Raw genomic sequence first — 19,892 nt, 5'->3', positions numbered from 1 at the left:
TTTTCTTAAATTAAGGGCTATAGGTTAAATAGTTTTCCAAAGCCTTTCTAGATGTATATCATGGAGAGTTAATTTACTTCAAATGCATAATTTTTTGCCAAGTATCATAACAGGTTTTGTGAGGGTTTATTCTGTGGTTAGTTACCACTTTCACTTCTGTGAAATAATTCTATCCCTGATTAAATTTCTCCATGTTCTTGAAGTCTGTAATTCTTCAATTTACTTGATTGAGAGTGTTCTTTGGAACTTGTTTGTCCACTTGTAAACAAATGTTTTGTTTTTAGTGTAAATACGTAAGCTTGCAGCTACTGATTTCAGTTTGCACTGTGTCAAAGCTTAACAGCGTGTTGGAAAAGACAGTTTTTAAGACTGAGTCAAATGGTACTTTTCCAGCAGATGGAACATGATTTGTTCCCGTGTTTGAAGTCTCTTTTATATGTAAGATGTAACTGTATTTCTTACTCTTGTTCTTTCTTGCATAGAGTGTAGAAAAACTGGAATTAATAGGAATGGATTTCATTTGGAAGATAGCAATGGAGTCACCTGATGAAGAAATTGCCAATGAAGCTATTCAATTGATAATAAATTACAGCTATATTAATCTAACTCCTAGATTGAAAAAGGTAAGCATATATTAGAATGTGCAAGTGCTTTGACAGTCAGATATTTAATGCTCTGCATGATAAACTGACGGAGTCCAGTGTGTGATGCTTTTTAACAGTGATTCCAATGACTTTGTTTTTAAGTCCTAATTCATTTGTCCTTTGTATCTTCAGGATTCAGTATCACTGCACAAGAAATTCATTGCTGATTGTTACACGCGATTAGAGGTAAAAGACAAGTTTTAATTGCTCTTGTGCCTGCATCCTTTTCCAGTTTTGTATTGTAGTGTTAGGATAATTAACTGTGATAATTCTATTTAAAGCAAATTTTCTTTCCACAAGTACTGCTTGTTCTCTTAGCTCTCCAGAACATGCTAATCATCAATATAAACCAGCACTTATACTCTACTTTATATTCTAGGCAGCCAGTTCAGCACTCGGCGGTCCAACATTAACACATGCTGTTACAAGAGCTACAAAAATGCTTACAGCAACTGCTATGCCTACAGTAGCAACATCAGTTCAGTCTCCTTACAGGCAAGTCTGCCTTTCAAAGGATAAATGTGACAGTGAATGTTTACTACAAGCTACTTCGCGCCTGATTTTGAGTGCTAGTTAAAATTGTTGTGAGACTGCTGGTGTTAGCTGAAAATTTTGTGTTCTGTGATCCCTTCTCAGTTTTGGTAGTTGTATATTCTGGTAGCTTCTCAGTTAAATATTCCAATTAAAATGTAATTTGAGTTCCAAAGAAGTTCTAACAAAACCTGTTTGGAAAACCAGGCTGAAAGCCAGAGTGACAAAGTCATCTAAACTTTTGGGGATAGATTTGGTAAGATTTGCAGGGCAACAGGATTTTTTTCTTTTTTTTTTTTTTAATAGGAGCGAAAAGGAGCACTTTTCATCTTTCTGCTGTACTTATGTGTACTTAAATGTGTGTGGCTTAAATATGAGCACAGGGTGGGTTATCTATATTAAAAAAAATTCAATCTAATTACCCTCAGCTTTAAGGACCAGCTTTAGGGAGTTGTATTTGAAAACAACTAATTCATGATAGTTACCTGAGATCATTGAAAATTAATCTCTGAGACAAGTTACTCTTGTTTTGGGTGCTTATCCCTAGGTCAACTAAACTTGTAATAATTGAGAGACTGTTGCTGTTGGCAGAGCGTTATGTGATAACTATAGAGGTAAGATATGTAATTTCTTACTAGGCAAGGCTAAGAACATAACTTCTAATGTTATTAAAACAGTAAAACCTATTTAAGCCTATGCAGCTGTAGCAGCTTTGTTACATACTGTCATAAAACTGTCCTTGTTTTCAAGGACTGTATTCACCATTGTCCTTCTCTTTCGTTAGGACCTTTATTCTGTTCCTCGAACTATTCTACCTCATGGTGCCTCTTTCCATGGACATCTTTTAACACTTAATGTTACGTATGAATCTACCAAAGATACCTTCACCATTGAGGTATGTGTACACAGGTTGTGTCATACCGTGTCGATCATGTAGCTACTGTTCTTTTTGTTTATTTGTTTTTGATTCCTGGACTGAACAGAAGAAGGGGTTTTTGTTTGTTTGTTTTTACGGCCTACAGTCAGCTTGAAAAAATTTATTTGAAAACATTGAATGAGTGTACAAGGATACCATAATGGAAGTATCAGGGAGTGGTAATGGGAGAGAGTTCTGATCATCCTTCTGGGATGGGAGACGAGTTGTTTGTTTAATGTCAATGATAGAGCATTTCCACTGCTGTCTTAGTCAATGTCTTTTGTGGACAATACCCTTATAATCCTCTGTAGAGGAGCAGGAAAACGTTAATAGATTTCTTTCTTTTAGGATTTACTGGTCGAACAGATTGACCAAACAAGTGTCATTTAATTTTACAGGCTCATAGCAATGAAACTGTAGGGAGCGTCAGGTGGAAGATAGCAAAGATGTTGAGTTCTCCTGTTGATAATATACAGATATTTGCCAACGACAGCCTGGTATGTTTACTACAAAGTGTTCTCATTCTTTATGAATTTGGCTCTCTTCTCCAGAACTAAATGATAAATTTTCCTTGTAGCTAACTGTAAATAAAGATCAGAAACTGCTCCACCAGCTGGGCTTCTCTGACGAACAAGTCCTTACAGTAAAAACATCAGGAAGTGGGACTCCATCAGGAAGCTCTGCAGATTCCTCAACTAGTTCCAGCAACAGCAGCAGTGTCTTTAGTTCATCCTATGCAATGGAACAGGTACAACATAATAGCCTAAAACCTGCCCTCAGGTTTTTTTGTTTTTTTTTGTTTTTGAGAAGCCACAGCTGGGGTCAAAGAGGTAGAGTAAGCTGAGGCAGAAGCTGTTCACATCAGCTGGAGTATCTAGTCCTTAGCAGCCCTGGTTTGCTTTCAAACTGTGATTGAAACAAAGCATTTAAAAGCACTATTGCCGTAAGCATGTGGATTTTATTTTTTAAAACTGCATTCAATCACCTAGGATTCCCTTCTTAGTATGTATTAGTCTCTACAGGATCTTTCATTAAACCGTGAAACAAATGAGGTTCATTTGATTTAATTTTGAGATTATATATTTGGAAGGAGGTAGGGAATTTCCTCTAATAAAGCTGAAGAGTGAAAATAAACTAAGAAGTATCAGCTAGCGTGTTCAGACCGCTCCTGGTCTGCTTTGTACATGAACTCTAAATAATTGGCTTCAAAAATTTGTTGTTAAGAGAAATGGCTTAATGGCAAAATTTAAATGTTGTCTCGGTCTAAAAGGTAGATGAGACTTCCCTGGGCCAGATTAGCATCTGGGTGAATTGCTTTAGTGAAGAGCCTTGTTAAATAACTTACAAAGATTTTTTTCCCCCACCTTGTTGTATTTCTGCTTAATCCTTAGGAAAAGTCCCTCCCTGGAGTAGTCATGGCTCTCGTGTGTAATGTGTTCGATATGCTTTACCAGCTTGCCAATCTAGAGGAGCCAAGGTAAACAAGCTAAATGGTTATTAAATATTGAAGTGCTGGTGCTGGGACGTTCTAATAGCTCCTTATTTTACTGTGTTTATGTGCCCACATAGCCATGGTGTGGCTGAGGGAGCCATATTTTACACAAGTAACTTCTGGTAACTTTTCAGGATAACACTGCGAGTGAGGAAGCTTCTACTCTTGATTCCCACTGACCCAGCTATTCAGGAGGCCCTTGATCAGCTTGATTCCCTGGGAAGGAAGGTATGGATTAAACAATAACTAATCTTGGTGAGCTTAACAACAGTTGGAGTTTCTTAAATTCTCTGTAAGATGATCATCTGTGAAGGGTTTGAAATTCTACAGCAAAGTAATGCTTAAGGATTAATGACTTATTTCTGAGCAGTTGGAGGCTAGAGGGTTATTACGGGGATTATATGAGATGTACTGCCAATTACAGTGAAATGCAGTGTTCTAAGACTGTTTCTTCCTTGGCATATTTGTCCTAGAAAACCCTGCTGTCAGAATCGGCTTCTCAGTCTTCAAAATCCCCATCTTTGTCTTCAAAACACCAGCATCAGCCCAGTGCTAGTTCAATACTAGAAAGTCTTTTCAGATCTTTTGCACCAGGCATGTCTACTTTCAGAGTGCTCTACAATTTAGAAGTAAGTAAATGAATTTACCACTCTCTGCTTGTGGGGTTTTTTGGTTGGTTGGGGTTTGGGGGTTTTTTGTTGTTGGTTTGAGGGTTTTTTTAGGACTGAGAAATAACTGAGAGTTTCTTGCAGGGAGCCTCAAGTCTATGATGACAAGGTCATTATCCAAAATGCAAATGTCACTTTTGTCATGTTGTGGACTGCTTTTTTGCATGTCAGAAATTCCACACACAGCGTGAGAAGTAAAATGAGTTTCCCCCTTAGACTTCGCTGTGAAGCCAGGCCCCTCCTGTTCTGATTTGCAAGGTGGCGGGAGTATTCTAAATTATGTGGAGAGGAGCATAGACACATGAAAGTTCTTGCTGATTAGGTAAAACCCCTGCCTGAATCTCCAGAAACTCTCAATATATGATTTTATCAAACCTAAAATTTCAGCTTTTCTAAAAATGAATGAGAGCTGTTGTTTAGTTTGGTTGAGTTTAATCAAACCTATATGAAAAACTGATTATTTTAAGGGAGAATAATAATAGAGATTCTGAGGGAGCTGGCAAAAAAGAATACTAACATTCCTGCTAGATAGGTCTACCGTATTATATCTGTAGTTGCTAAGAAGGAATGTTTTTATGAGAAGCATTCAGCTGTAAAGAATTTTCACTATCCAAATATGCAAGGTTTTTTACTTAGGAGTTTCTGAGCTGTTTTAGTTGTGCATGTGAAGTGAATGGAATACATACACCTTCTTATCTGGTAGGACTTCTGCAGATTTCTTAGGGAGTTCTGTATCCAGCCCTCCAAAACACTGGATTAGACCCTGTGAGTAGGTTCTTTCCAAGTGTTCAGTGCATGGATTTTGAAGAGTGTAAGAGGGTTCAGCCCTCATTGTTAGGCCTCATTAGCCTGCACATGCTAGAAAACTGGGCGGTTTATAGTTCTGCAAGTAGGTTCCATTGTATATAAGGACTCATTACAGATATGGCTTGGACAATTTAAAGGTGGAGGACTGGTTGCCAGCAGCTTCAGAAATAATGGACAAAGTCACTGCTCTGTATCACTCTGTGTGCACCAACATTGCTGTAGGAATTCTCTAATGGTTGTTTTCTTTTGGGTTTCTGCAGTCTAATAATATTAGTTCTTTGTTTTTCTGCACCCTGTCATCATATTGCAGCAGCATTTTGGGATCCCTCCCCTTTTGCGTCCAGCTGGAATGAAAGATAATTGGTTATGACTCTAAAATATGTTGACAAGTTCTGCAAACAAAAGCAAATGGTTTAGCATATTACAGCAAGCATATGTTGTTGAATTGGCAGGTTATATTACAGTATGATGAGATGGCTATCTGCTGCTTCTGTGCCAGAGAAAATAATGAAAGCGAGTAATAAGTTGTTTGCTTTCCTGGCAAGGGATCAGACAAAGTAAATTGGACTAGATGTGTGGATTACATGAGTGGACTTGTTCCTCAGGTCCATTCAAACACATTAGAAGATAAGGTCTTTTAGCAAAATATAATGTTTTCTTTTATCCCCCCCGCCCCGCCCCGCATTGGTAATCTGTTGAAACTATGGGATACAGACTGGCAGGGTAACTGCTTTCTGAAAAATGTGTACAGGAAACTTGCAAATTATATGAAAGAGATGAAAATTAAATGTTACAGATGTTCTGAGTTATATCCTGCACTGTGGTAATAGGATTTTATACCTGGAGCTCTGTATCCATTCTTTGGACCTGCGAGCCTGAAAAGGATGTATTTTGTTTTCCAATATTCCTTTGGCTGTACGTGCCAAAGAGACTTTTCAAAAAAGTAAATAACTTAATTTTACCATCAAACTAAATAAAAAATATAAGTGAAATTGATTACAAACGTACATGATGTCTAACCCCTAGGGACTGCAGACTTAGCCGTGGCTGTTTCTGGCTGTAATTGCACTCTGTGAGATTTAGTGCTGGCTTAAAACAAGAGGAACAATATAGTGGTGGTGTTCATCAGGGCCATAGAATTGCCTGGACTGATGTTTAAAAAATCAGTTGCCATGTTTCAGGACACACTTAAAAATCATGAGTTACGATGCGAGTCATCTATAGGGTGTTTTCAGGGATACTGTCAACTGAAAGTCTAGAAGGGTAGAAGGTTTGAGCTGTTAAAGAACACCTACTGAGCCTGAAGACGTTTCACATGCTAGAGTAGGCACCTTATCCTTTCTCTTAATGTATAAACGGCAATGAGGAAAAAATGCCCTTTCATACAGAATAAATGTCTAGTAATAGCCTTTCTTTTGTCCTGAGTATTTTTAATTTGATTTCTCTTTACTGATTAGAGGTTCACATTGCTGTACAGTGAATTACCTCTGTCACAGTGGAAACTTTTCTGTTATATTTTTAACCTTCAGCAATTAAATAGTACTAAGATTTCTTTCTTTTTTTCCGCAGGTACTGAGCTCCAAGCTGATGCCAACTGCAGATGATGAAATGGCAAGAAACTGTGCCAAATCTTTTTGTGAAAACTTCCTCAGAGCAGGAGGTTTGAGGTTAGATTTTAAAATCTTGATGCCATTTATAATACTTTATTTAGTTAACAGTTCTCTGTGGCTTCTGATTTCCTTTTACTCTGCTGTGTGTGCTGTAGCACACTCATACAGTGATCAGCTTTTTTCAGAGGGAAAAATCCACCCAAATCAGACCTTTCATTACTGAATGCTTGAAAAGCTGCTGTAGCTATCATAGTAATATAACAGAGTATATGGTGTTAAATCCAAAAATAAAGCTAGGTATGTATAAGCTTGTGAAGTATAAGCTTTTCCTATGGTAGTTGATATTTGGATAGTTAGCATTAAACTGTTCCAGTTCAAATTGCAAGTGTGCGTATTATACAAACTATCTCCTACATAGATACCAGTGGGCATTTTTGGTAGCTGTAGCCTAGGTCATGCATTGGAAATGGAATTAAATTTTACCCTTTCTCCAAAATCCAGATTCTTCAGGTGAGAGTTAAGCCATAGCATGAGTAGTTTGAAAGACCTTGCAGTACTGTCTATGCTTGAGCCAACTTTGTCAAGTATATTTTGCTTTTAGTATTTCTTTTTCCTCCCCCCTCTGTGGATCATGAAGCATTTTCCAACATGAATAAAAATCTCCAGCTTGCAGATGTAGGAGGGGAAAATAGGGATGTTAGCCTCCAAAGATGTCATTTTGGCAGTTTTAACTGGCACTCAGCTGCAATTTATCTCCATCCTTCCCTAAACTCCTGTTCAGTCAGCTATCTCCTAATGCAAAACACTTTCAAACAGAGCCTGTCTATTAATCTGTTTTTAAGTTTGGTGGTGAATGTGATGCAGAGAGATTCCATCCCATCAGAAGTAGACTATGAAACAAGACAGGGTGTCTACTCCATCTGCCTGCAACTTGCAAGGTATGTAATTGCGTTTTATTAGATAGTCCTCCATTCTTGGTTTTTGGAATGTGACTTGTAAAACTTGAGACTGAATGGTGCTTTGATTTCTGTTTCATTTCCTGGCTGTGAACATTCAAAAATAAGCCTGATGTTTTTGCTCTGTGAGTGTAGGTTCTTGCTTGTTGGCCAGACAATGCCTACCTTATTGGATGAGGATTTCATTAAAGATGGGGTGGAAGCATTGTCCTCACGCCCCTTCCGTAATGTCAGCCGACAAGCAAGTAGGCAGATGTCCATTTGTGGAACACCGGAGAAATCATCCTACCGACAGCTCTCTGTGTCTGATAGATCCTCCATTAGGGTAGAAGAAATCATACCAGCGGCGAGAGTTGCCATACAAGTAAGGAAACATTTGATAATTTATGGTGATGTAGCAGTGTGATCTCCAGTGGCAGCTGTGCACCTTCTGAATTTTTTTATCACGAATCCACCTTTTGTACTGATTCTTACCCAGGTTCCCTTTAACAGCCTCTTAAAATACAAGCCAACTGTGTCTCTTCCCTGTGACCATCTGAATTTTAACATTGAACTTAGACACGGGAATTATTTGGTTAGTAAACTGATTGCTCGACATATCACTGCTGTACAAGGGGAAAGAGTACCCCAAAGATGCACACCAGAAATGTAGAGCTGCATAGAAGTCTTCCTCTGAGGGTTTTATTTTCAGTCACCTTAACTTTCAGCTCCTTAACCCAAGCAAGATCTTAGAGTTAATTTTCTGGGAATAGAAAGGAGAAGATTGCTGCTCGAACTCATGGTTTATAGTCCATGTTTCTTTAAATTAGAAATTTTGGGGGAGTTTCATGTATCAAATAGCTCATTTAAAAATTAAGTTTGCTTGATGGTACCTGGGGGAAAAAAACAACCAACTTTTATTCTCAGTAGTTTAAGAACACCTCATTTTCCCCTTTGTCACTCTCTGTCCTCTGTCACTGTAATGAATTTTAGAGTGGCTATCTACTAAAGCATTCTAATCTGAAAGGAGGAGCTCAACCCATCTGAAAGTTGAGTCCAGCTGAAAGAAACTTCATAGTTAATATAATGAATATATTATCTCAGGTTTTTAACCAGTGCTTCCCTGACAAATAAATACGATTGAAATTGGCATGCCTAGCTCCAGAGAGAGGAAAAGGGTGTCTAGAGTGGAGACTTTAAAAACACATGATTTCCTATTTATGGGGCAATACTAATCTCTCTCCTTCCCAAGAAGAAAAAGATTCTTGCATCCTTGAGCCTGCTTAGAGAAGGGAGAGGAAAACAAATTCAAGTGGGAATTTCACGTGATCTTGAAGATACACACATCTTATCCCTGCAATTAACAAAGGTGGTTGAATGTGACAGAAATAACTGTTGTTTCCTGTTCCTTCAGACTATGGAGGTGAATGATTTCACTTCCACAGTGGCTTGCTTCATGCGACTCTCTTGGGCTGCTGCTGCAGGACGGCTGGAGCTCGTGGGAAGTAGTCAGCCAATAAAAGAGAGCAACACTTTATTTCCTGCTGGGATTCGAAATAGACTTAGCAGCTCAGGTAGTTAACTCTGTCTCTAAACCATCTTTATTTAAAAAAGCATTCAGTTTGTTCTTAATCTAATACTTAAAAAACTTAAAGCTGAACTCATTAACTTATAGAAATCTGAGAAAAATGCTGTATATTCATGTGACATTTGGAGAGGTTTAAGGGTTTTTTTGTTGTTGTTTGGTTGGTTTGGTTTTTTTTTTTTTTTTTTTTTTTTAGTACAGGGAATTGATGAGAAGCTGAAGACCTCTGCAAAATGTAATGGATCGTAGCACTTGTTTCTTTCTTAATGCAGGAAGTAATTGCAGCTCAGGAAGTGAAGGAGAACCAACAGCACTGCATGCTGGCATCTGTGTGAGGCAGCAGTCCGTATCCACCAAAGATGCTCTGATTGCTGGAGAAGCCTTGTCTCTATTAGTTACATGCCTTCAACTGCGCAGTCAGCAACTGGGTATGACATGGAATTGGATTAGTCACTGTTTGGAATATAAGGTGGGGGAAGGCTTTTGAAGATGAACAAGTATTTAAAAAAAAAAAAAAAAGGAGAAACTTCTAACTAACTTGAGCAGTCTCAACTCACAAACACAATTTTGTATTTTTAAAAAAAAATACAGGTTTTTTTTTTTTTTTTTCCCAGGACTGAAGAGTAAGTGGCATGAAACAAAGCATGTGGTGCTGTACCTAAACAGTGGTCTTAATGAAATCTATTGGAAAAGTTAACTTAGTGTCAGTATATAAATAGCTGTACTGGCTTTGAAGTACATACTTCTACAAGTGCTGCTGTTCGCATAGCTAAATGTTTAGTACTTGAACCTTTGTGTATGAGGAAGCGTAAGCCTTGTTGGTGGTAGAAGGAGAAGAAAAGTGTTGTTATAACATGGTGCCAGTCTCTGGAGAGGGAAGGAGATGGAGGATCATGCAAATACCCATTACTGCTTTTTGGCAGTGACAGAGGGGTCCGTTGCTATTTTAATGTAAATCCACAGCTGATTTATTTTCAATAATTACTTAAGAATAGCATGGTATTCTTTTGTTCTAGGATCTTTCTACAATTTGCCTTGTGTTGCTGATTTCATCATTGACATACTGCTCGGATCACCAAGTGCTGAGGTGAGGGTCTTTCTCTGGAAGCATATTAGATATTCCAGGGAAATGTATACACTTTATTCAGTTAATATGGTCTCAAGATGAAATTGTTCATTGCAAATATTCTAACTGTTTTCATATCTGAATAAATAATCCCTGTATAATTGTTAGCAATTCCAGTATTTAGTACTATGTTGATAGAAAATGCTGAAGCATTACATTCTTTAGGCTTGTTTCATCCAGGAAGCACAGAACTGTGCTCTGACTAGTTTAAAGAAAATACTCTCATATTTTGTGAGAGAAATTCCACAAAACTGGTACTTTAACTCTTCTAGAAAGGAGCCATTCGAAGTAACCTTAGTCTCAAAAGGTTTGGATGGACTCTTCTGAACTTGAAAAATATTTTCCAAATGTCGGAACCCTCCTAAAATTCATTCTTTCTGATTTGAGATGATTTCTGGATATTCTGAAATCCAGTTTTTCTGGCCATGATTACTTTGTTTCATTGCATCCGCTATGTTTTACATGATGTCATTGCATTCTTTTCTCCATATCTGAATTTACAATTTCTGTCATCAGAGCTTGTAGCTCAGCGATATGAATAGAGAAGCCCTGGTGGGTGCAGAGCTCGTACTCTGTGGGTTCCACAAGCTTTTTAATATCTGGCTTTTTTTCTGTTAGATTTCTAAGCAAAATAGAAGTGTATTTTGGCTACCTTCAAGTAAGGTCTGGTGTTTACCAATGATATGTTTTCAGATTCGTCGTGTTGCCTGTGATCAGTTGTACACACTTAGTCAGACAGACACGTCAACTCACCCAGATGTGCAGAAACCAAACCAGTTTCTCCTGAGTGTTATCCTCAGTGCCCAGCTGCCTCTTTGGTCACCAACCAGCATCATGAGAGGAATCAACCAGAGGCAAGTCAGATACATGCTTATTGAGAAAGGAAATCTACCACTAAAATGAGTAGTGCTGTGGCAGCTCTTAAAGACAAGTGGTTAGGATTTTGTCTTTGCACTTTTGTCAAATGTCGGCATGACAGGAATGCCTAAGACAGTTTAAGTAGTATGTAAACTGGAGGGGGATAGAGCTGAGTTCTCAGGATGGAGTCCTTCCTCTGTGAACTCTTAAAGAGCAGCTTATTTGACTTCCTATGCAGGAGGTGGTAATCGGTAAATAGACCTCTTTCTAGGATGTGATCATAGCAGTCAGAGCTTGTCTGGAATCCTGCGTGAGGCATAGAGGTGATGGGATGCATGACAGTAACATTAAATTTATTTGATAGTACTGCATAGATCCGGATTGGAAACTGGTCCAAAAGGCACCAACCTCTTTAATAATCTCTGGACCTATGAGCCATGACCTCACCTGTCTTCTCACTGCTTATGTTGCCTGTTACACCTTAATGACGGTAGTGTTGGTCCTCTTGACTTGTCCCTGACTGGCTAAAGACTGCTGAATTTAGCAATAATTTTGGACAGGAGTTTCTAGAAGAATCTGAATAGAGAAGTAACCGAGAAGCTAAAATAGGTTTCTGTTTTATCATTGTCTGAGAGTTAACTTTTATGAGTTGAAGGAATAAAACAAGATTGCGTTACGAAATTCAGAGGTAGCTGTTAGGAAGGAATTTGTTTTAAAGCTGTAGTGTGTGCATACAGAGACGTACCTAGACAGCTACAGTATTTTGGGTTGGATGGACAGAATGCCCAGGCCTTGAAGACAGCTGCTTAGAAGAAAGTTTCTAATTTTAATTTTAAAACCTTTCTTCTATTTGTATCTCTTTTAGACTTTTGTCCCAGTGTACAGAGTATTTTGACCTGAGATGTCAGTTATTGGATGACCTCACATGTAAGTATGATTACTGCACAGGTACACGTATCATACTCTGATTGCAACTTCCAAACATTTTCATTCTGTAGACAAGATGTAGAACTGACTTCACTGGGCGATCACTACACCATGAACTCAGTGTGACTTGCCAGTGTGCTGGCTGTCCTGTAGACAAGTCATTTGGACTGTTCAGTAACTGCGAGGCAGCTTACTCCTCTTGGAAGGTGAAATGCTGAAGGTACACTTTGTACACGCTGGAGGGCAAGCTAGACCATCTGTTAGGTACCTTCAGATGGAAGTTTAGAGATGTAAAATTATACTTAGGATCTGCCACAGCCTGAAGTTAGGTAGCATGTGTATGGCACCTCCCTCCTGAGGAGGTGTGGAATACCTACCTAGCTGTGCTCAGTTTACACAGTGGCTCTCTGCACTGTCTTCACCATAAAAAGAATATGCATATAAACATACAATTATTTTGCACTGTCTGTACCCTTACCTTGGAATTCACTGCTTGTCTGGCTTCAAGGTGTGTCTCTAAGGCTCCTTCTCTTTTCTGTAACATATCTCCTTGATTGTTTCCTGTTTGGCACTAGAGAGGAAGTTCAGTTCAAAAGCTGTCTACTCTGATTTCAGAGACCCTCTTTATCTGTGGGTCTCACTGGGGTATTTTTCAGTACTTAAATATGAATTTGTGCCTGTCCACAAGTTATCTGTCCACATTTGAAACTGCTGATGAGTGGTGCAGGTGTTGAATTGTCTTGTGCATGACTAGATACTGTCTCTGCTTACATATATGTCTATCTTTCAGTTTCTATATGCTAAATATTTCTCTCTAAAGCACTGCATAAAGTGTATCAGTGAACTGACGGTAAGCTTCAGTCCCATGATCTCTCTAATAAACTATTAGCATGGTGCCTCTTTTTAAAATGAGCATTATCATAACAAGCACAAATTATCAAACTCTTTGAAATTCTTGGTATTGAAATTCTTCATTTCTAGAACTCTTAATTTTTCTGATTTTGTTTTTTTATCTTGCAGCATCAGAGATGGAACAGCTAAAGATAAGCCCAGCTGCCATGTTAGAAGATGAGATCACCTGGCTAGACAATTTTGAACCCAACCGCACAGCTGAGTGTGAGACCAGTGAAGCTGATAATATCTTATTAGCAGGACACTTGAGGCTCATCAAGACTCTCCTTTCACTTTGTGGAGCAGAGAAGGAAATGGTTGGTAAGTACGCCTTTGTGTGCTAAAATAACTAAACCAATTTGAATTCTGCTTGGCACTAAAAGATGACATAGTGTTTCGATCAGTAGACAGTACCTGTGAAGCCATTATATATCAGTAGAAGTGCTATGGAGCTGAAAGGAATAGTGTTGTCAGTACCTTTATTTTGTACCTTTGATTTTTGATAAGTCATTAGGGTACACTTTTGTTGAAACAGCGCTATTAAATGGTTTTGCTGTTAGGGAACACTTTTTTACTTTTGCAGTAATAATGAAAGTGTTTAACACTAGATGTGGATTACTGTGTTACAGGTTCATCTTTGATTAAACCATTATTGGATGATTTTCTTTTCCGAGCATCCAGGATTATTCTGAATAGCCATTCTCCAGCAGGCAGTGCTGCCATCAGTCAGCAAGACTTTCATCCAAAGTAAAAAATGCTTTCTTGTTCATGTTGTTTTCTTATCCTAGTTCTCATGTATGCAAATGTCACGCTGGGGCTACGGATATTAGGAATGAATACTGATGGTAGAGCATTTCTTAAGAGCATACCTATCCAATTTATATATTTGCTACCTAAGTGTCCAAATAGCATTTATGTGAACTGAAATCTTCACTGTTCTCTACTTCTAAAGTCTGTGTTTTATTTGTTAGATAATGAAGCACTGTAAGCACAACGGAGTGCTGAATTCCATGGATCTGAAGAATGCTCCTTTAGCTAGTCATCGTTTGAGAAGTTGGCTAAATTGAAGTATTAACAGAAAAGTAACTTTCCAAACCCCTTTTAAATGAGAATCTCAAAAGATTCTTTAACTTTTTTTCCAAAATAACTGATTCTTGTAGGAAGCTAGTGCTGAACAAGTCTTCTTGCACCTGAGATAGCTGTTAATAGCTCAGAATATATGAAATGGGGAAGAAAAGTGGGACTTCTCTTTCCTGTCATGCCTGCCTTCTGTGATTGATGTACAGAGGCGAAGGAAGGGGTGAATTTAGTTCATGTGGAGTTTTGTGCAGCTGTAGCTGGGTTGCTTATATTACTCTGACTCATTGGTTTTAAAGTTGGGTAAGGCATATCTGCATTAAATTTCCACAGACCCTGAAGAATGTCCCAGTGGAGCATTTGGCAATTGCTGAATTTAAGACTGCTTTCTTAATCATATTTCACAGACCTCTTGTAGTGCAAATCCTTGTAACATTATGCTGCTATCTGAAAATGGTGACTAGTGAATTAGGCTTCCTGTTCTCCTACGCATGAGAATATATCCCTTTTCTCTATGTTAATCTCATTTCATTTGGTTTAAAATTCATATTGATATACTGCTGACAAGCTGCTTTCCTTCATATCTTTAGACTTTTTAACTTTAATGTAAATAGCAGGCATTTGTATTAACTTGCCGCAGTGATTGAAAACCATGGTACTTGCTGCAGATTAAGTGTTTTGCTGCAGTGTATCTTGGCAGTTCATTTCAAGCACTTATTTGTTTGCTTAAAGCAAACAATGCCTTTTTTTGTTGGAGAAGTAACGAGAGTGCTTGATGATGCATTGAAAAGAACTAAGTAAAATGTTTTTGCACCGTTCAGTATGTAGCTTAGGTCTAAAGTAGTCCCATGTAGCAATAAGTAAGATATCTGATCCAGCTCTTTTGAAGATTGTCTCCCTGTGAATGAGTCATTTTGTCTCTACCAACGTTACAGCGATAGAGAATATTTGGCTATTAGTCCTTACACACAGAACCAGTTCTTTGCCTTCTTTTTTAGGGCACCTACTTCTCCTTTCTGTCGAATGTCAGCTATAGATGTCTCCATGTCAGTAAGGGAGGCTTATTTAAAGAAATGTTCCTTCTTCTGATTCCTTTCCTCCCTGCCTGTCCATTTTCCCCACCCCCGCCCCGCTCTTCCACCCCTTTCCAAGAAGGAAAAAATAGCAATCTGCAGTTTCTCAAGAGGTTTTAGGTCTGTTTTGAGCATTTATTTTGAACAGCTAATAGTCACTTATTCTAAATAATATGATTTTCTGGAAGTGGAAATAATTGAGCCATCTACAAAGTAGATCTCTACTGTGGTTTTCTTTTTAGGTGCAGTACAGCAGATAGCCGATTAGCTGCTTACGAAGTGCTAGTAATGCTGGCTGATAGCTCGCCTTCCAATCTTCAGCTTATTACAAAAGAGCTGCTTTCTATGCATCATCAATCTGACCCTGCACTTACCAAGGAGTTTGATGTAAGCAAGAACCCTTGTTCTGATTTGCATTAGCATGGTTCAAAGTACTGTATGAGCTACTTAACTGCTCCATCCATGAAATTTCCCTGGTCTTCAATTTAAAATGACAATGAGTAGACATGAGTAAATGCAGACCTACTTGATCTTCCTCTGAAGCGGATACTTTCATGAGTCTTTGTCAGTTATTATCTTAACAAGACAAAAGTATTGCCTAAATATCACCTGTTTTACTTAGATATTTTTTAGGCTGTTTTTAGCAGTGTTAGGCTAAGTGTTGGCTATATAAATGAACAAATTTAGCTCTTGTGTAGTCTTTCAGAATTGATATTCATGATTTCCAGTGAAATTGCTCTTAAACAGCTCATAAAAATGATTATGAAATTTATAATATGTTGTTGGAGTCTTGTGCTTCCTATAACTTACTGGGACAAAAAATAAATTGTTCTTTCTAGTATCTTCCACCAGTGGATAGTCGCTCCATTTCAGGATTCGTGGGATTGAAGAATGGTGGTGCTACTTGTTATATGAATGCCATCTTCCAGCAGCTATATATGCAGCCTGGTCTCCCTGAGGTAATTGGTTCAATGCCCAGTAATTTCCTCTTTTGGGGATTAGTCATCTGAAGTGTAAATTCATCTGAGCACTATCTGTGACATGAATTTTTTGAGGAGGGGAAAAAAATATATCGCCCAAGAAGTAATAGTTTTGTCTAGAACCAATTTAATAAGGTATTTTTTTCTTTTGTCTAGAACCAATTTAATATGGTAACTTTTTCTTTCCAGGCCCTGCTTTCCATCGATGATGGTACGGACAATCCAGATGACAACGTGTTCTATCAAGTTCAGTCTCTCTTTGGTCATTTGATGGAAAGCAAGTTGCAGTATTATGTACCTGAGAACTTTTGGAAGGTGTTACTTCTTTTTGTTTAGAATATATAGCTTTCCTACTTGTAAATGTAATGTAATCATCTATCCACCTTTTCCTTATTGCAGATTTTGTAGGGATAAAATAAATTTTACCTCAAAAAGTCAAAATATTTTGTTAAAAATTTATTTTCCATAGTGAATGTAAGTATATTTTTATATAGATATATATATATGTTTATATCTATACAGATTTTCAAGATGTGGAATAAGGAACTTTATGTTCGAGAACAACAGGATGCTTATGAGTTCTTCACCAGTCTTATAGATCAGATGGATGAGTACCTCAAGGTATGTAAAATCCTTAGGGATCTCTTTCTTTGCTTATCTGTGCATCTCTCTTCAGTATCTTTTCTCTCTTTGTTCTTTGGAAAAGAAGGCAGAAAGCCATCTGACTTTATGATCTAAGTCACATTCATTCAGAAGTTTAAAATTCATGTTGCATCCTTGGTCTTTCATACTGCAAATATATCCAACTAATGTCTAACTTTACATCTCCAACAGAAAATAGGGAGAGACCAAATATTTAAGAATACTTTTCAAGGTATCTTCTCTGATCAGAAGATCTGCAAGGACTGTCCCCACAGGTAATGTTAAACTTAGTGCATTAGTTACCAAGTTATGTGCTGCCAAAGCTATTGAAATAAGTAACAACATAGCGCAGGAAGGTAGAGTAATACACCTCTGACTGTGAGAGTTATAGCTGTTGGTAGCTGTGGGACAAATGTAGTATTATTTCCTAAGCATGTGTCTTGTTAATGCAAGTTGGATAGGTTCTACTCTGTTAATGTCTTGTTTTTCTTCTTGAATTTAGGTATGAGCGTGAAGAAGCCTTCATGGCTCTGAACCTAGGAGTTACTTCATGTCAGAGTCTGGAAATATCATTGGATCAATTCGTTAGAGGGGAAGTTCTGGAAGGAAGCAATGCATACTACTGTGAAAAATGCAAAGAAAAGGTATTGCTCTTGACATATGTGAAGGAAGATTCAGTTGTAGCTTGATGTTTTCTGGAGCATTATGTGATTGTAGCAAGCCACACTTAGATACTGCTCAACTGCATCTTTCTATGTTAAAGTAGTAATCAAAAGGTTAAATCCATAGCTCTTAAGTAGCATGCCTCATTTTCTGTAACTCATGCTGTAGACTGTGAACATTCAGAATGATGGCAGGATGTTAGTGTTTTCTGATGTATTTGCTCACCACCTAAGCTCTGTAATATCTGTAATAATACCCTGCAGTCATCCTGCCTCTAGTAGCTGTATTGTACATCAGTTTGAGATTGCTGGAATTAAGCAACTGTGGAAAAATACATGCTTGAAATATATAGATAGAGGTGATATTCTTCTGTCTTTTTAAGAGAACTACAGTGAAGCGCACATGCATTAAGGTCTTGCCTAGCCTATTGGTGATTCACCTGATGAGATTTGGCTTTGACTGGGAAAGTGGACGTTCTATTAAATATGATGAACAAATAAGGGTAAGAAAACTTTTTCCCCCCACCTTTTGCAAATTCCAGTGGACTTTCGCTTTTTCTATTCATTCTCCCTTCTTTGCCACTCATTTCAATAAGGGCTTTTGAGAATGTGATATACTTGCAATATGATCACACTGCAGAAAATAAATACCTTTCCTTAGAGTTTTCCTTGTCTCCAGCATCCTCATGGTCCTTTTGGAAAGTAAGAGCAAAAACCTCCCTAAGGATGTTTTATTTAACTTCTGTGTCATAAGGATAAAAAATTGAAGTACTGTGCTTTTTTTTAAATGTTCCCAGTGTATGAGGTATTAATACAGTTTTATAAAATCACACAAAGCCTATATATAACGTAATCTCTGTTTAATCTATCTCTTCAAACAGTTTCCCTGGATGCTGAACATGGAGCCTTACACTGTGTCAGGAATGGCTCGCCAGGACTCATCCTCGGAAGTTGGGGACAATGGTAGAAACATGGATCAAGGAGGCGGAGGCTCCCCAAGGAAGAAAGTGGCTCCTACAGAAAACTATGAGCTTGTTGGTGTGATTGTTCACAGTGGCCAGGCACATGCAGGACACTACTACTCCTTTATAAAGGACAGGAGGTAATGGCCAATAAGGCCATTAGGCCTTCTGCACAGTGGGTTTAAGAGTGGTCTAAAGACTACTTGTTTTAGGAAGGTAGAGTGAGCCATTCACAACTTTATTGGAAGCATTTTTCCCCTTAACACTTAACTGTCAAAGTCTTAGGATATCTGTGCGTTGTATTGCAGTTTGAGGGCTTCCTATGACGTTTAGGTATGTGTCATGTGCTTCTCTCATAGTTTTAATCAAACTTTGCAACTGAACTAAGCCTTCCTTTCACTGTTGAAACAAATACAAGTTCAGGGTTCTCCTTTCTAGGGTATTCAGGGTGTTTTGTTTGTTTAAATAGACAATCAAACTAATTTTTTGTCATATTTCTGTTCTGTCTTGACCGTAGGGGATGTGGAAAAGGAAAGTGGTATAAATTTAATGATACCGTTGTTGAAGAGTTTGAGTTATCTGATGAAACCTTGGAATATGAATGTTTTGGTGGAGAGTATAGACCTAAAGTCTATGATCAGTGTAAGTAGAAGTATGGATTGATTTACAGTAGCTTTATATATCATACTACTACTCAGCAGAGTTGGAATTAAGTCTGTTATATCTGATCTATTTGAGTGACTTGGTCTAATAATCCTTCCTAAGCAGTTCTTCTGTTTTACTGAAGAACATAATAGCTGCTTGTAGATGGCCTAATATTAACTGAACCATATTCACTGTTGTTCAGTACTTTGTTTTTCAGAATGGTTTTTAAAAAAAAACACATACTTACTCACTTATTGCTCTCTCTCACTCTCTTCCTGCTTGAGGTTACTGCAAAAGACTGTACATGGAACATGGTGTAGGATCATTGAGTTAAACTTTTCTGTCCTTTAAGGAATCAACTCCAAATATGTTTCCACTGTTATTCACTTGTTTCCTAATTCTGGTGATTGTATTTTTAGTTACACGTATGCCCTTTGGAAAAATATTTTAGAATTAGGGTTTTTGTATTATTCACTAACGTAGACTGCTGTTTTCATCAAACACATTATTTTCTATTGCCACAGTCTGTGTTATTTGCACAGTGAGTTTAATTCCCCTATAGGAATGAAACAAACCTTCAAAGACCTTCTTTGAATGCCTTTTCTCCCATCAGCTAACCCTTACCCTGATGTGCGCCGGCGGTACTGGAATGCCTATATGCTGTTTTACCAGAGAGTGTCTGATCAGAACTCTCCAGTCTTACCAAAGAAAAGTCGAGTGAGTGTTGTGCGTCAAGAAGCTGAGGACCTCTCGTTGTAAGTTTTTCCTTCTGTGTCTGTAAATGTTTCTCCTACTTTGATGTCTAGACCCAATATCCAGAACTCAGAAGAGAATAATTCCTGTTCCCTGCCAGGAGCATAC

General features: G+C 38.0%; 1 protein-coding gene across 7 annotated transcripts in view; it reads left to right on the top strand.

The window, feature by feature from the left end:
* USP24 (ubiquitin specific peptidase 24) overlaps nucleotides 1-19,892 on the top strand; it is a 71,638-nt gene that overhangs the window by 33,966 nt on the left and 17,780 nt on the right. For all 7 annotated transcript variants that reach the window (XR_010390266.1, XR_010390267.1, XM_064516251.1 and 4 more), the window contains 30 exons: nucleotides 483-623; nucleotides 777-830; nucleotides 1,024-1,139; nucleotides 1,723-1,789; nucleotides 1,960-2,070; nucleotides 2,490-2,588; nucleotides 2,669-2,839; nucleotides 3,483-3,568; nucleotides 3,718-3,811; nucleotides 4,057-4,212; nucleotides 6,628-6,725; nucleotides 7,511-7,606; nucleotides 7,760-7,988; nucleotides 9,018-9,177; nucleotides 9,461-9,616; nucleotides 10,205-10,275; nucleotides 11,008-11,168; nucleotides 12,038-12,099; nucleotides 13,120-13,311; nucleotides 13,620-13,737; nucleotides 15,383-15,527; nucleotides 15,980-16,099; nucleotides 16,310-16,435; nucleotides 16,643-16,741; nucleotides 16,955-17,037; nucleotides 17,265-17,406; nucleotides 17,808-17,927; nucleotides 18,306-18,526; nucleotides 18,904-19,028; nucleotides 19,645-19,786. Coding sequence is in view for 5 of the 7 variants with exons in the window: in XM_064516251.1 (XP_064372321.1) it covers nucleotides 483-623; nucleotides 777-830; nucleotides 1,024-1,139; nucleotides 1,723-1,789; nucleotides 1,960-2,070; nucleotides 2,490-2,588; nucleotides 2,669-2,839; nucleotides 3,483-3,568; nucleotides 3,718-3,811; nucleotides 4,057-4,212; nucleotides 6,628-6,725; nucleotides 7,511-7,606; nucleotides 7,760-7,988; nucleotides 9,018-9,177; nucleotides 9,461-9,616; nucleotides 10,205-10,275; nucleotides 11,008-11,168; nucleotides 12,038-12,099; nucleotides 13,120-13,311; nucleotides 13,620-13,737; nucleotides 15,383-15,527; nucleotides 15,980-16,099; nucleotides 16,310-16,435; nucleotides 16,643-16,741; nucleotides 16,955-17,037; nucleotides 17,265-17,406; nucleotides 17,808-17,927; nucleotides 18,306-18,526; nucleotides 18,904-19,028; nucleotides 19,645-19,786 (3,761 nt within the window). In the remaining 2 variants the exon portion in view is untranslated. The remainder of the gene's footprint in view (nucleotides 1-482; nucleotides 624-776; nucleotides 831-1,023; nucleotides 1,140-1,722; nucleotides 1,790-1,959; nucleotides 2,071-2,489; nucleotides 2,589-2,668; nucleotides 2,840-3,482; nucleotides 3,569-3,717; nucleotides 3,812-4,056; nucleotides 4,213-6,627; nucleotides 6,726-7,510; nucleotides 7,607-7,759; nucleotides 7,989-9,017; nucleotides 9,178-9,460; nucleotides 9,617-10,204; nucleotides 10,276-11,007; nucleotides 11,169-12,037; nucleotides 12,100-13,119; nucleotides 13,312-13,619; nucleotides 13,738-15,382; nucleotides 15,528-15,979; nucleotides 16,100-16,309; nucleotides 16,436-16,642; nucleotides 16,742-16,954; nucleotides 17,038-17,264; nucleotides 17,407-17,807; nucleotides 17,928-18,305; nucleotides 18,527-18,903; nucleotides 19,029-19,644; nucleotides 19,787-19,892) is intronic.

This window comes from Dromaius novaehollandiae, chromosome 8, assembly GCF_036370855.1.
Source record: "Dromaius novaehollandiae isolate bDroNov1 chromosome 8, bDroNov1.hap1, whole genome shotgun sequence".
Classification (NCBI taxonomy): Eukaryota; Metazoa; Chordata; class Aves; order Casuariiformes; family Dromaiidae; genus Dromaius; species Dromaius novaehollandiae.
Note: the sequence above shows the minus strand (reverse complement) of the source record. Positions and strands in the feature narration are given on the sequence as shown.